We start from the raw sequence: 15655 nt of genomic DNA on the forward strand, positions 1-15655 counted from the left end.
TTTTACAAAATACTACCAATGCAAAACCTAAAGGAGAAGGATCCTATAGAGTAAATATAAACTTAACCTATTTTGAAAATGGATCGGTCCAAAACGCTCCTACTCAATGGTGCGATTGATTTCTAAAAAATGGTGCTTAAAGGTGAATTTCAATGAAAAGAAAATGACAAATATGGTTGTCCAAGGAGGCAATGAAGAAGAAATGACAACATGGTACAATGTTCATTTTTTTCTTTCTTATCCTCACTTCTTTTATTATTTTTTTTATATTTTATTATTATTCTTAGCTATGTAACAATTCTTCTCAACAACAAAAAATCTTATCCTCAAAAATGGACTTACCAATAAAAATATTAGAATATAATTCTCTTATCTTTTTCTTCATCTCTCAAGTGAAATCACTGAATTTAAGTCTCTACAATGCTATAATGAAAAAAGACATTCCCACATCCTAATTGATCCAACGAATAAGTTTTAGGCTAGGCCTTTGGAAAGTGGATAGTTTTATTCATTTCCTATCAATCTGTGAATGAAACATTCCCTTAATTATGTTTTTTTTTTATCAATATTAATTGGATTTTTTTTTATTAAACATTGACTAAAAAAGGTCGGCAAAAATTCTCTAACCATCCATATTGTAAAAATTATAATCGTAATCGATGTCGGTCAAAAAGAATTGTGCTCAACATCAACTGAAAATAATAACATTGAATAACATCGATTCAGAAAATTTTCCAAGTATAATCTTAATGAATTTTAAGTTTTTATCCAAACATATGTGAGTTGACGATTCTATCCCTTTTATCTATTTTCCGCACCAAGAAGACATATTCTCAATTTATGACAGAATTCACTCATTTATATTAGTATAACTTTTAAATTTCTTTACTTCCTTTATCTCCTTGTTGATACGAGAGTCTTAATAATATTATATATTTAAACAACACTTAGTTACTTCTGAACTAGTTTTTATCAAAACTTTGATTGCGACATATTTTCAAGAAACATATATTCCGAGACACTTTTCATGTACTTTTTTTTTTTCGAAAATGTTTCTTCCTATTCTAATAGTTTAAACTTGACAAATTTTCACACAAGATCATTTTTCGCGACTCGCGAAAACCGTTTCTGAGAAATTTTACCGACAATATACAAGGATAAACAACTGCTTAATATTTGTTATATATATATATATATATATATATATATATATATATATATATATAACAAATATAAATTATAAAACATTAGATAGACTAAGATGGATTAGTGCAAAGCTATCTCAGAATTAATACCATATATGAAAATGAAAAGCACAATTTTCTTTATAGTCAATGAAAAAGACAATAACCGGTTCTTTTATGCTGGAAAATCATTATATTGTTTTAAAGGGTTCAAGTTTTGGAAAACAATTGATTCAATTTAGGTCATTTATATAGTTTTATATTGCATTAATCACTCTTTTAATGATTATATTTTATGTGTTATTTAACTTAAAATTAATTTACGCACATCATTAATATATTAGATGAAGAAAAAAATAGGTAAAATAGGAAGTTACAAAATTATTTTATTAGAATCAAGAAATTATTTTAACAACTTAACCGGAAGATAACCACATAATATAAAGATAACAAACCCTCTATGTACAAACTAATTCGGAAGATAACCAGATAATACAAAGATAACAAACCCTCTATGTACAAACTAATTTATTTTTCTTTTGCAGATATCCATTAATAAATAACTTGTGGAAATGCATCCATCCCGTAGAGTGCAATGGGTTCAATTATCAAGGATCGTATGCGGCTCTTGGCAGTGCTGTCGGGGGCTCCATGTCCATCACCATACTGATATGTGCACTGAGAAATTCTTCCAAGGTTCATAGCTGTCTCTACGAAAGCTTTTGGGAATGGAGACTCTGACACTCTATCTTTGTTCATCTTCTTCCACGTTTCATTTAGCAAACTATGGATGTGCTTGTAAGCACCATCTTCACTAGCACCACTTTCTCGCATGTAACATACCATGGAGTTTGCTGCTTCACCTCTTTCTAACTCTGCCTGCAAAATTACAACACAAGACCAATTACCTCTATGTTTTAATGATCTAAAACTGTCACAAAATTGAGTTACAAGACATTTGATACTTGTAACTATGCTTGCTTGTGGTTCTGTTTTGTTAAAGAATAACACGGTTATGTATGGAATCAAAATTACCTTTGATGTACCCAAATCATTACAAAGTCGAAAAATAATGGATGATTTCTGTAACAGGGAGTGGTAATTGTGCAAGGATTCAAGCGCCTCTTTTGTAATGTTGTGGTTTAGCAAGAAATATGCATGGGTGAGTATAACTACCCCGGAGACCGAGACCCATGCATTGTTGAGATAATCATTGAATCTTGGAAACTGTGTGTCACGACTCCATTTGGCTTCTTGTAGGAATGCTTTCAACATATCAGACCACTGTGTAATTCAATTCAAAAACAAAACTAATCTCAATGTTGCGCTAACATGTATATATAATGTAAGAAATAATTGCTATGATTTATGATTAACGCACTGCTTTGGTAAGGTAGGGTAGGATATCTTGGTCGTGTTCTTTAAGTGCATCATAGGCAAATTCGTTGACAGTGTTGTACAGTGCCAGAAAACATATCTTCATATAATCAGGGAGAACTTGAACTGCTTTAACATCCCAACTGAAGCAATAAAAAACATTTTTTACTTAGTACAATGATTAATAATTTTAGTAGTTTATACGCCAATGATCAAAGTTGTTTATGTAAGTTACCTTTCCACCGCTGCAGTGAAAAGTTCTAATTCATCTAAGGTGCCATAGACATCATAAACGTCATCGATTGTAGTTATTAAGGAAGTAACTTTCGTTAACCCTTTGCGAAGGTCACTGAACTGAGGCTCGAAGTCCATTCCAACCGTCCAAAAAAAGCATTCCATTAGTCTGTCTCGGCTGAAACTTAACTTTGAGGCCAGTCCCATTCCCCTCCACCACCTTCATCACAATGCAATAAACAAAAATAAGATATCTCCAAAGATGTAATTGAAAGGGAACATCATAAAACAGTAATCTTGTATTTCTTTTAAGAAACTAAGTGTTAACAAAAAATATTATTTACTTTTTTTTCTTTTTTATTAAAATTAAGTTGTGATAAAGTTTAATATTTCTTTCTCCCCACTTTTGTACACACGTCGCTTTCCTCAAGATAATAATTGAAACTTTCATTTAATAACTTCCCCCACCAATTTCAAGTTTGTCCTTATTTTCTTTCTCACATAATTAAAACATAGTGAAAGTATATATATATATATATATATATATATATATATATATATATATATATATATTAATTGATTAAACAATTTAAGTGGAGAATAACATAATCATGAATTTTCTGAAGACATGTATAGTTTTTCAAAAGCACAATAATATGATTAATCATTTGACATTCGTGATGGGTAGTTGAGCAGAATTTGTTTGTGCGGTAGATTTTTATTTTCAAGATAATCAAAATCACTGTGGTCTAATTGCCGACAGACAATCTTTTAGTTAATGGAAAAAGAGTTGTTGATTTTCCAACTCAAACTGACCTTGACATTTGTTGGAGATCATTTTGCAGTGTTGACTGCACAACATTGAAATCAAGTTTTGCTGCTTCAAGCAGCAGTCGATTTGAGTCTGTTCTTTTAGTATAAGATTCAATATACCACCTTGCTTCCAGTCTTTGGGTTCTGTGATGGAGTGGAAGCTCCAATGCATGATTCACTTCTTCCAAAACCATGTTACTGCTTTCACCTTTGTTGAGGACAACCCTAAGATGGAAGCTAGAGAACACCATGGCCTCATCCAAAATCTCCTCTCCTTCGTACCCAAAAAACGATGCCTCGTACAGACTCAACATTCCCTTCACATCACTCACAAGGCTTGCCTTAAAATTACCATTCTCCTCCTTAAACCTCTCAAATATATCTGCATGATTATACAACAAATCAAGCCTACTTTACACACAGCTTGCAGCTACAAAATACACACGTGAACCTAGTACATGGATATATGCCACCATCTAAATTGTAGATGTCATAAAAATAAGAATACAAAATAAATACTAATGTAGTTTTTCCTGATTAGTGAGGCACTGACAGTGACGACTGGTGAAGGCATTAACAGGTGGTTCCCAGCAGAGTTTAAATACATACATATGTTTATGATGTTAAGGCCTATGTGCATGAACAGCTCATTACCTACGTTTTTTGTATGTTGTGTATGTGTACTGTTTCGCTTTTTGTTTGATAGGATGGTATAATATTTGTTAAAGTAAAATGATCAAGTTTTATTTTATTTTTTTATCTCCACACTATTCTTCACTCTTCTTTTTTCCTAAAAGATAACAGTTGAAAGTTTCATTTAATTACTTCCTCGCCACTTTCTTTTTTCCTTTTCTATTCTTCTCCAACAATAAAAACATAGTGAGATTATATATAGATGTAGTCTTCGTTTTTTATTAGGAATCAATGCAAAACATTAATAATGCTTATTTGTTAGCTTTAATGGTAGTTTTACAAACTAAATAATATTACAAATAGTTGTTTGGAAAAAATAAATAAAACTTAAATAAGAAAATGTTATAACGTTAGGTATACCTGCATTGACATCATAGCCATATTCTCTGAGAAGCCTGAAGCACAGAGCAGTTTCATGCAAACTTCTGTTAACGATTGTGGCATTAAATCTTGCAGAAGATTGAAACCAAAGAAGGGCTTCTGATATCTCCTTGTCATAATGGTAACTCAAGCCCAAGCGTTTCACATCGTTAATGAGTTCAAGTTTGTGCCATATATCTGAACTTTCATCCTTTATCATTCTCCTCACTTCCTCCTGCAGTATTTTGGCCCTGTCCTCATATCTTGTATCCTAAAAACATTATACAAAGAACAAATCACGTATACGCGTGTGAGTAAGAAAAAGTTTAGGATTTGGAGAGTATGTATAATAATTATAATGGTTGAGTGAATTACAGCGTAGGCATGCTTCAAGGACTGCAGAAAGTCGTAAGTCCAGAGGTTGGGTTGGAAGTTTGCAGATTTTCTTTCGGAAACATTAACGTTTGTGGTGGTTGCGTTGAAGCGAGGGAAGATTATCCTACGTTGGAGAAGATTAGGAAGAAGTAGTGGTTTGAGAGGTTTGGGAAAGGTGAGATGTGGAAGAAAAGAGGAATTGAGGAACTTGGGATTCACAAGAGTCATTTTGTTGAAGGCTCGCTTATGTCTGCAACTGTGAATGTTTAGCTTTGGGATGTCTCATATATATATATATATCTATAACTATATATAAAGGGGATTCCCTCTTTTGTGTCCACATTTCATAATTCCAACTTTACCCTTTATAATTTAATTATTTATTAAATTTTTAAAATTTAACGGTTACTTTTACAAGTTTTTATAAAATTATTTACTTATCTCCTTTTTCTTTTTTTCTCTTACTATTCATCAACAGTTATTTTTCTCTTATTTTCTCCGTACATTTTATTTTATTTTTTATAAATATACTTTTATTTTTTTATTTTGTTTATTAAATTAATAACATTACAATATCATCAATTATTAATATAATTCAAAAAATGCGTACACACAGGCGCGATAGCGCCTGTGTTTACACTAGTATATATATATATATATATATAGAGGCGGATGATGATGATAGAAGTTGGGATGATATGGTCCCAAACTTTTAAAATTGTGTATATACACAATGAAAATATGAGAATTAAAGTAGTTTTTTTATTTTTTTTTAACTTTGGGATTCGCTTATTCATTTAAAAAGAATAATTTTCTTTTACCCATTTAATAGTCAAATTTTAGTTTTATATTATAGTATTTTTTAGGTATAATTAATAATTTGATTTTGAATTTAGTCATGTAATTTATTTTGACCTTTATATTTTTTACTCTTAGTTTGACATGACATGTGGTACCGTGAGACCCTTAACACTTTTTATATTTTGATATTTTCTAAAAAGGTTTAACACGTTGCACCTTTTATATTTTGACATATTTTAACACGTGACAGAATTATTAATGGCAATTGAACACAAGAAACTAAATTGACTATATTTAAAAAATATTAGGATTCCATTAAATAAAAAGTAAACATAAAGCCTTTCATACACAAATTATTTTTAAAATAAGAAAGGAAAAGTTAACTAATATATTTTTTCACAACATTTTTAATTAGAGTTTAATTATCATATATTTTTCTTTTATTAATTACATCTATCAATATTAATTTTTATTTTTGTTCAAAATCAATTTAATTATATCAATAAATTTTCCTTTCTAACATTAAGGATATATGTACTTTTGTTACAAAAATCTTTTAAATTTTAATGAACAAATGAAGATTTCAACTTTAGTATTTTATTGTCGATGTTTTGAATCATCTAAATTTGAAAAATTTATAAATCATGCTTAAAAAATGTCATTATTTGATAAGAGACAATTTAATTAATCTTATTATAGCTCTTTCTCTTTTAACACATACACTACAAAAGAAAAAAAAAATACCAACGAATTAACAATGACAAAAAATTCATTGTTAAATTTTATTGATGGATAGGAAAAATACATCAATAATTGCCAACGGTGAAAATTCATCATTAATTATCCATCAATTATCCGTCAGTAAATATTGTGATTTGATTCTTCTATTTTGTCCTCTTCTTGATAAATTTTAAAACAATTCAATTATTGATAAATTAAAAAAATAAATTATTGATGAATTTACGAACAAATTTTATCACAAAAATAGTCAAAGCACAAAGCGTGAACTTCAAACTTATTTTTTTAACAAAAATATTGGTCATAAAATTTTAAAAACCAACAAATTAAACAATTGATCCATTATCGATGAATTAATGGAGAAACCCAATGGTAAATTCTATATTGAGAAATTTTCTTCCATTATTTGACAATTTCTTGTAGGGATGGCAATATGGGCCTGGCTCGTCGGGTCGGCCCGTAGGCCCGCGAAAAAAACATGGGGTGGGTTAGGGTAGTGAACCCACAGTAGTCCGGCCACATAAGTCCGCAGCCCGCATAAAAAAATATTGTACTTGTGTATATTAGTTACAATTTTTATGGATTCATGCATTAACGTTCCAAATTCTTATATAACTGGAAAAGACATGTATTATATATTTTTTAATGTGCTAAAATTTAAAGAATACATTGTGTATGTCAACTCCCTAAAGTCTTTACTTAATTTTGTGAACTTCTTAAAGTTTTTCAATTTTTAAACGGTTGAGCCTAAACGGGTCGGCCCATATTTCCATCTCTAATTTCTTGTAATTAAAATAATTATTTTTTACAATAAATATTTAAAAAATAAAATTGAAAATAAAATAGAAGATGAATTTCTAAGACGATATATGATACTTACATTAAAAAAACAAAATTTCTAAAAATTTAATTTCTTATTGAACTGCTAATGACAAAATTTTGAAAGAAAAAAAAAACAATTATGTAAATATATAAAATTTATTTTATAATTATATCAAATTATTTGTTATTTTATTTAACTAATGACAATGAAAATATATATAAATATATAAATTTTGAATATATTATTTGAATTATTTATATTATATCGCTAAAAAAACTGATTATTGATCACGTTAATAATTGTGGTTTTTTTATACAGCATGCTGATCCACTTAAATCGCAGTCCGAGGTGGCCAATTTCATTTTTCCTAGGATACTTTATCATAACTAACACGTGTAAATGAAGGGTCAATTGAGAAACACGGAGTGCATCAGACGTCAAAAGTGATTGCTTTTAAGGAACATTATTTTTAGTTCTATGAAGTGTTAAAAACTAGCACGTTTTTCTTGTTTTGTGTTTTTCTTAAAACTATAACAATTTTTTAAAGATGGTTTTGGTCAAATAAACTGCAGAAGCATTTTATAAATATAAAGGCGAGAATCTAGCGTTGATTTATTTTATTTATCTACAACTAGTTACTGCAAAAATATTAAATAATAGCTTCTAAAATATTGCGCCAAGGAAAAGGGAACCCTAGTAGTTATTAATAAAGTGAGTTAAGCGTACGCAACACCGATTATAATTAATATGTTAAACTCTTAATTTGTTGAAACATTTATTGTAATGGAGAGTCAGTTAAACGCTCTAAATCGACGCTCCAAAAAATAATAAAAGCGTGTGGGACCTCTCCCCCTTAATTTCTTATCAATTTCTTTATTGTGCAGTTTATTATAAAATATTTGTTGTGGCATTTCATGGATCTTAAATACTTGACTCGATTTTTGGGTCTCTCTGTATTTTTTTATGAATTTCAGGTAATTAATAAGTTATTCCAGATAAGGCCACATTCTGTGAAGGATTATATTCTCCACCATTATTGAAGTTTGAACTTTGTCTGTTATAACTTTGAGTGATTAAAAGTTGTATGTTAAGTATTCATCATATAGATCTTACGCTTGCATTATTAATTGCCTTTGTGTTAAGTATTCATTATAGCCCATCATAGCAAAAATGCAGAATTTTTTTTCGAATACTTGCGGGGCAGCCCAATTTTGAGACGTGGGCTTTCTTCCTGCACCGCCAAATTTTCTTCTGCATCTCCATGATTTTTTAAAATTCCAAAACTACCTTTGATCATTTGTGCAAAGTCACACAAATCACATCCCAAAATTATTTCTAGATGTTGACTTTTCGAAGTATATATCCGAAAATAATTTTGAGAATATGATTTACATTACTTCGCTCAAATGGTCAAATGGTATTTTTGAGATTTTAAAATTTTTTAAAGGTGCAATGTAAATTTGCATTCTAGAGTTATCCAAATCTTCTTTCCTACGAACCTGCTGATTATGAGGCGAGCTCATCAAATAAAGGGGAAAGCCCTCTAAAATGTTATCGTCATGAGCAGGAGATCAAATTTTGAAAAATCTTCCTTTAAAGTTTTTGAAAGAGGATTGGAATAAAGACAGAACGCTTCAACCACTTACACCACTCACAAAGCCCTTAGAAGGCCAAGAATATTTTCTTAAACTCGTAAAAGAAAAAGAGCACATTTTCGAAAGGACTAATGCCAAAGTATGTGCATAGAATCTGAAAAGCCCTAATAAATGCCCAACTATTTGGGTGTAGTTGAATAGAAGTGACATTCATCAAGATTAAATTTTCTTCCTCAAGGTTACTTAAAGGAAAGTGTAAACCTAGTTTCTTGACTACAACATCATATATGTAATAAAAGGGAGTTTCATTCTCTTTGTTTTTACAAACAAGCTCTTTTAGTTTATATGGATCAATCTCTATGTGGCTCTCTTTTAGTTAGACGGCTTCATCACTTTAGACGACTCTTTACCGTCCCGAATAAAGTTTGAAATTTGTCGCTTTATCAGCTCTTTATCATCTCAAATCAAACTCGAGATTTGTTATAGATCTACACTTTTTAACTATATTTCAAATATTTGAAAATCGTCTTCAAAAATCATATTTAACTCTCATTAAAAAGTGTTCTGTGGTGGTGATTAAATGAGAATCGTCGTCATTTAAAAACTTTTGGTTGCTTCACAATCTTTCACAAAATATGGAATGTATGAACATGAGAAATTGCATTTTTTTAAGGCTTTACGTGCTATAATTTATAGAAAACATTTTAGTTCTTTTGATTTTATTTTTTTTTACAACAACCCGCACAAAAGTTCATTATTAGCATATACATAAAGAGCACACACAAAACTACAAATAAATTAAAGCAAAATCCAAGTCCAAAATTTATCATCTCCATAAGACGTACCTGCACTCTCATCAACCAATACTCAAGCATGTCCCTACTCTTACTATTCAATTTTTTTGTGGACAATTACGAGACAATAGCACCCAAATGATATTAATTGTTGAGGGGTTATTATTCCATTCACAACAAATCTTTGAACAAGTTGTATAAAGATATCAAATACTTGTAACTTTTTTAAGTATCAGATTTTTATACTTCCACAATCACCACACCACCACACATTTTTTGTTTGATTGAAATGGAAAAAAGAATGTAAAAAGAAAATAAAGGAAAGAAAGAAAGAATAATCAAAAGTTGAATTGTTTATATTAAAGAAAAGAGAGTGGAGAGTGGTGAGAAAATTTAAAGTTGATGTATATATATATATATATATATATATATATATATATATATATATATATATATATGTAAAAAATAATTTGTAAAATAATTTTTAAGAACGTTTTAATAAAAACTATAAATTAGGGTTAAAATAATTTTTGAATTAAAATAAATAATTATTATAAAATTTTAATAAATAAAAAACTTAATTATTTCTTAAGTTCATGATAAATTTAAATTTTTTTAATTGATTAGATATGATTTATTGAATGGTTAACCTGGTTATCTTGAAAAATATAATCATATGTTATTTCATTATTTTAAAATTTTATAATTATATAATCTTATAATTAAAATTAAAATATATAATACTATAAAATGATACAATTATAATAAAATTATAAATTATAAAATATTAAAATAATATGTGGCGATAAGAATGACAAATGTAGTAATTATGTCTACCACTTAATCATCATGTCATTCATTTAATAAACATATCTAATCATAGAGACTCAATTAAAAAATGTAAATTTATTATGTACTCATTAATTTTCTAAATTTATGTATTTCAAAATAAAAATATATTAAAATAAGTTAATTTATAAAATATCAAAGTTTAATTAAAATCTATGTATTTCAAAATAAAAGTATATTAAAATAAGTTAATTTATGAAATATCAAAGTTTAATTAGTTACTCCGATATTTATTATTTTAATATTTTTAACTATTTGTTATGTATTATAAAACATAACTATCAATAAAGTATTATTTAATTTATTATTTCAGTTTTGTCACACTCAATCATATATATATATATATATATATATATATATATATATATATATATATATATATATATATATATATATATATATATATATAAATCTAGGAACAAACTTTTTCTTTAGTCCAACAATGATCACTACATTTTTATTATGTCCAACACAGAAACTTTTCTATACTTCACGATCAAGAGAGGAGATAGGCACTACCACTTACTCAATAAGGAAAGTTTGTGGTTTTCACACTTTTAACAAATGGAAGGTATCATCATAAAAAATTGAATTTTTTGTTTAAAGCTTTACGTGGCTATAATTTATAGAGCCCACTTTAGTTCTTTGATTTCATTTTTCCTAAACAACAACCACATAAAAACTCATTTTGAGATAAAGGGTAACCCATATAGATAAAAGAGAAGCACAAAAAATAAAAATAAAAATAAAATATTACAACATAACTCATCAAAACTCATCGTCTCCTTGAGATCTATCTAGACTCTTGTCATTAGGGATGTCAAAAAAATTCATATCCACGAGTATCTACAGATAAAATCCGCAACAAGTTGGAAATGAATATTATAAATCGATATCCACAGGTAATGAGTACATGTATTTTTTTATACCGGCATGTTAATAGAGCGGATACGTATATCATAGTATCCGTACCCATGGATACTTGTACCCATTATACTCTAATTTAGATTAAAGAAAAAACATGGTTAAAACATTAACATATTGATTTTGAATGTGTTATTTTTTATCAATTTATTTTGAAAAGTCATCATTTTTTTGTAAATTGCCATTCAACACTATTTAAATGAGACATTTACACTTTGTATGAGATTTATGAATGTTATGTATTGTGTTTTTATTTAAATTTATGACTAAAATATATTGTTAAATATTAAATTTTTGTTTTGTAAATATCTGTGGAGACCCGTAGATATTAAAAAAATATACAGATACCTACATAACGGATACCCACACAAATATAAATACGAATATAGAACAAATATTTATCCATCACTCAGAATACGAAAACCTACTATCCATACCCTAAAAATCGCATTTACATTCCTACCCATCACTCACTTTAAGCATTTCGCTATCCTTACTACCTAACTTTCGGAGGTTGTTGCCCTATAATATAAGTGGTAGACATTGTTGTAGAGATTGCTTTATTTTATTATCAACAAAACTTTTTGACAAGTTATATTTTTTATCAGCAAAAACATTTTTATATATAATAAAGCATTTATGATGCTCTAACCTATTTAAATAATATTTATATACATATCTCAATAATTTTAGTTTCAGACAATTTTAATAGAGATCACTAATGATACGCAAGTTACTACATTCTCAACCACTTATTATGTTTTATTTAGAATAGAAAAGAAGTGGAAAAGAATAGAAATAAAGAAAAAAAAAGTGAAATGTAGAGTTATTTAATTGAGATAAAAAATAGTAAAGAGTAGAGAGCAATTTTACATTGATGGCATAAAATATCTTTTTACATATTGATATATTTACAAAAGAATTTTGTAAAATATGATTTTATATAAGTTAGTGCATGACATTGCTATAATGCTAAAGTTGTACTTTTCTGATAATTGATTTGTTTAGTTAATTCTTTGAGTACGAAAAGAACTTTATTCTATGGAATTTTTTATTTATTGTTTAACATTATGGTTTTCATTATTATTTTAGAGGATGATTACATTTGACAATACAACCAAAATAAAAAGCACTCATTTTCATAACACATCTCATTAAATAAAAAGAAAAAACTCCAAGACCACTTCAAAATAAGCAATCAATACAAATATTCATTCAAACGGTACCAATGCAAATATTCATTCAAATGGTACCAGTAGTGGACTAGCAGTCATAATGCTCTTAATATAATAAATGTTGGAGAGGTAGCATTTAAAAGTATCTACCTACAATAAACCAAATATTAAAGGAAATTAGAGTTGTTCCCTGTTAGCAAAATTAACCAAAAGTTTCCTAGAAGCACATTTGTTGACAAATTCCAAAAGTAAACGAAAATTATCATCTAATGCGGTGTTGGATGTTGATCATTTGTTTCTTCGTTAGGAACACTTCCTTGATCAGATACCTAACATATAAAAAATAATGATAATTAATAACTTTCCAAATAATAATATCAAACATATATTAATTTAATCAAGATTTAAATATTACTGTTAGTGCATGATGCATAGTAAAATCACGAGGCAACTCTCCTTGATGATTTTGTACCAAAAAATTAACCATTGCCTTCATTTCATTGAGTTGGAATGTCAATGTAGAAACCTATTTTAAAACACAAAATTAATCAAATTAATCAAAATAGAGAAAATAACTCTTATTTTCTACTTTTGAAGAAAAAAAATGGAGCTCTTTTGACAATCTTGGTTTACATAACATATTACTTTAAACATATTCAAATGTCAAATTTGATAAAAGTAATGCATCATGATCAAAACTAAAAAATTAACTTGATTTTGTAACTGAGCATTAGAAGGATAACTTGAAGATGTTCCATTATATGAATGACCCTTGGAGCCAAACACTTTAGATGGGCAAGGACCAAAACCCAAACTCCTAACACGTCCACAATGTTCTTGGCTTCTGAAAGCAAAAGCTAAGGAATCAGTACTTGATATTTCTTTTGATACAGATGATGATGATGTTGATTCATATACTTGAATTTTTTCCTACAAAGAACATAAGAAGAAACTAATTAAAATAACACAAAGTATGGTTGACAATTATAGACTTTATTAGAATTGAACTCACATTGATTTCCCTCGCTTTATCACTCACAAAGGCTCCATTAGCATGTTTATGTGTTGCTATCCATACCTCTCCTTCATTAACCTTGTGGCCACACTCTTTTTCCTATAAAATTAAAGAAAAAATATATGACACATAAAGCCAAAAATTGAAACAAAAAGTTCACATCAAGATATGTAGTATTGTCACCATTTCATCTCTTTCCTTGCAATGCTCCTAGATCCACATGTGTGAGCAATGGTTTGCTTTGCCCTATTATCTTTATTTTTCAGAGCATGCTCCTAATCATCAACGTATAAATATAATAATCATTAACTTGAACGATGTTGATGAAAAATAGTTTCAATATACCTTTGTTTTTGAATTTAGTCGATAATCCACAAAAGAATCCCAATGATCTCTATCTATTTCCACTGGAACCATTGTGATCAATTCATCTTCAGTACGTGTTCCATCATTTCTAAGTTGTCACAATTCTTGTCGGTGGTCTCTCCACTTTATGTTAAGTGATTTGAGGATGTGGCTTATATGAACATCGGAATGGACATCAAACTTAGCCTTCAAAACATAAAATAGTTAAAATTAACAAGAATTATAGTATAATTAAATCATACATTAAGCTTTTACAATGTTGACCTGAATAATATTCTTAAGTACCTCTTCTTTATAATCTTTAGGAATCTTCTTCCAACTAGAATAATTAATAGGAAGAGAATTAGAGTTTCTTGCAATGCTACCTAAGAACCTATTCAATAATGCTCCACCATCTGCAATTGGTTGACCCTCATTATTCCACTGCACAACAATCCTTTCATTAGGAGGTAAATGAATGCCACACATCATTGGTTCATAGTTGTTTTGTAATTCTCTTTCCCTGATCATCTACGGAGTGTGAGAAAATAATTGTTACTAATTTATTATAAAGACAAATATATGTATAATATATTATGTAATACTTTGTATATAGTTGCTTACTAACGACATTAACAAACCATGCTCTTTTTCGGGTTGCAGGCCTTTGTTCATCTATTGGAACTCAGTCTCCTCATTTTCTTCCTCTTCATTTTCATAATATGAATGTAATGTCGTTGGTATTGTTGGTTCAAATACATGAAATGATTGATATGGTGGCTGAAAATTAGATTGAGGTGCAATTGGGGGCTGGCTAGTTAAAGATATCCTCACTTTCAAGGTTCCTAAAAATAAATTGGTTAGATATTCCTAAAACTGAATATAAAATCAAATTGATATATACAAAATCTAATGTAAAACAGATTATATACATAATACTTATTCATGAAATATGATAAAACAAATTACTTGGCTGGGTGCAGATGGAGGTGGAGGGTAAGCATATTTAGAACCTTGTTAAATACTTGCTTGAGATGCAAATGGAAGTGGAGGGGAAAATGAAAATGTAAGACCTTGTTGAATATTTACTTGAGGTGTAATTCGGGTTAGAATTTGTACTTCAAGTTTTAGAGGTTGAGAACTAGGCATGAGAACTCACTTCAGTTCTTGACTTGGACTAACTTGAGGTTGAAAAGTGTGGGACCTCTCCTCCTTAATTGCTTATCAATTTCTTTATTGTGCAATTTATTATAAAATATTTGTTGTGGCATTTCATGGATCTTAAATACCTTACTCAATTTTTGGGTCTCTGTATTTTTTTTATCAATTTCAGGTAATCAATAAAATATTCCAGATAAGGCCACATTCTGTGAAGGTTTATATTATCAATCATTATTGAATTTTGAACTTGGTCTGTTATAACTTTGAGTGATTAAAAGTTGTATGTTAAGTATTCATTATAGATCTTATGTTTGCATTATTCTTATGGTTAATCAAGGTTGTGTTGTTAAATGCTCAGCAAATACAAGAGCACAATCATGCGCTGGGCCAAAATACTTA

At 28.6% G+C, this 15655-nt stretch overlaps 1 protein-coding gene and 1 pseudogene across 1 annotated transcript; both read right to left on the minus strand.

Moving 5' to 3' along the window:
* Positions 1-1545: 1545 nt before the first annotated feature.
* Positions 1546-5294, minus strand: LOC114168156 (tricyclene synthase EBOS, chloroplastic-like). Its single transcript, XM_028052890.2, has 7 exons — positions 5037-5294; positions 4662-4932; positions 3612-3990; positions 2797-3015; positions 2566-2704; positions 2220-2468; positions 1546-2063 (listed from the first exon to the last, which is right to left on the minus strand). The coding sequence occupies exons 1-7, from the start codon at positions 5262-5264 to the stop codon at positions 1737-1739; spliced, it is 1812 nt and encodes a 603-aa protein (XP_027908691.2). The 5' UTR covers positions 5265-5294; the 3' UTR covers positions 1546-1736.
* A 7707-nt stretch (positions 5295-13001) lies between these two features.
* Positions 13002-15244, minus strand: LOC146881881 (uncharacterized; annotated as a pseudogene).
* Between the last annotated feature and the right edge of the window lie 411 nt (positions 15245-15655).

Source organism: Vigna unguiculata, chromosome 11 (assembly GCF_037176805.1).
Source record: "Vigna unguiculata cultivar grain cowpea cultivar isolate G323 ecotype 2 chromosome 11, ASM3717680v1, whole genome shotgun sequence".
NCBI lineage: Eukaryota > Viridiplantae > Streptophyta > Magnoliopsida > Fabales > Fabaceae > Vigna > Vigna unguiculata.

Bases quoted from the DNA above. Each gene is read 5' to 3' on its own strand.
- LOC114168156 (XM_028052890.2), bottom strand. From the start codon at position 5,264: ATGACTCTTGTGAATCCCAAGTTCCTCAATTCCTCTTTTCTTCCACAT. The intron at 4,933-5,036 runs GTAATTCACTCA...TAATGTTTTTAG, and splicing joins CCTTGAAGCATGCCTACGCT to GATACAAGATATGAGGACAG. The intron at 3,016-3,611 runs GTCAGTTTGAGT...ATTGTGATGAAG, and splicing joins GATCTCCAACAAATGTCAAG to GTGGTGGAGGGGAATGGGAC.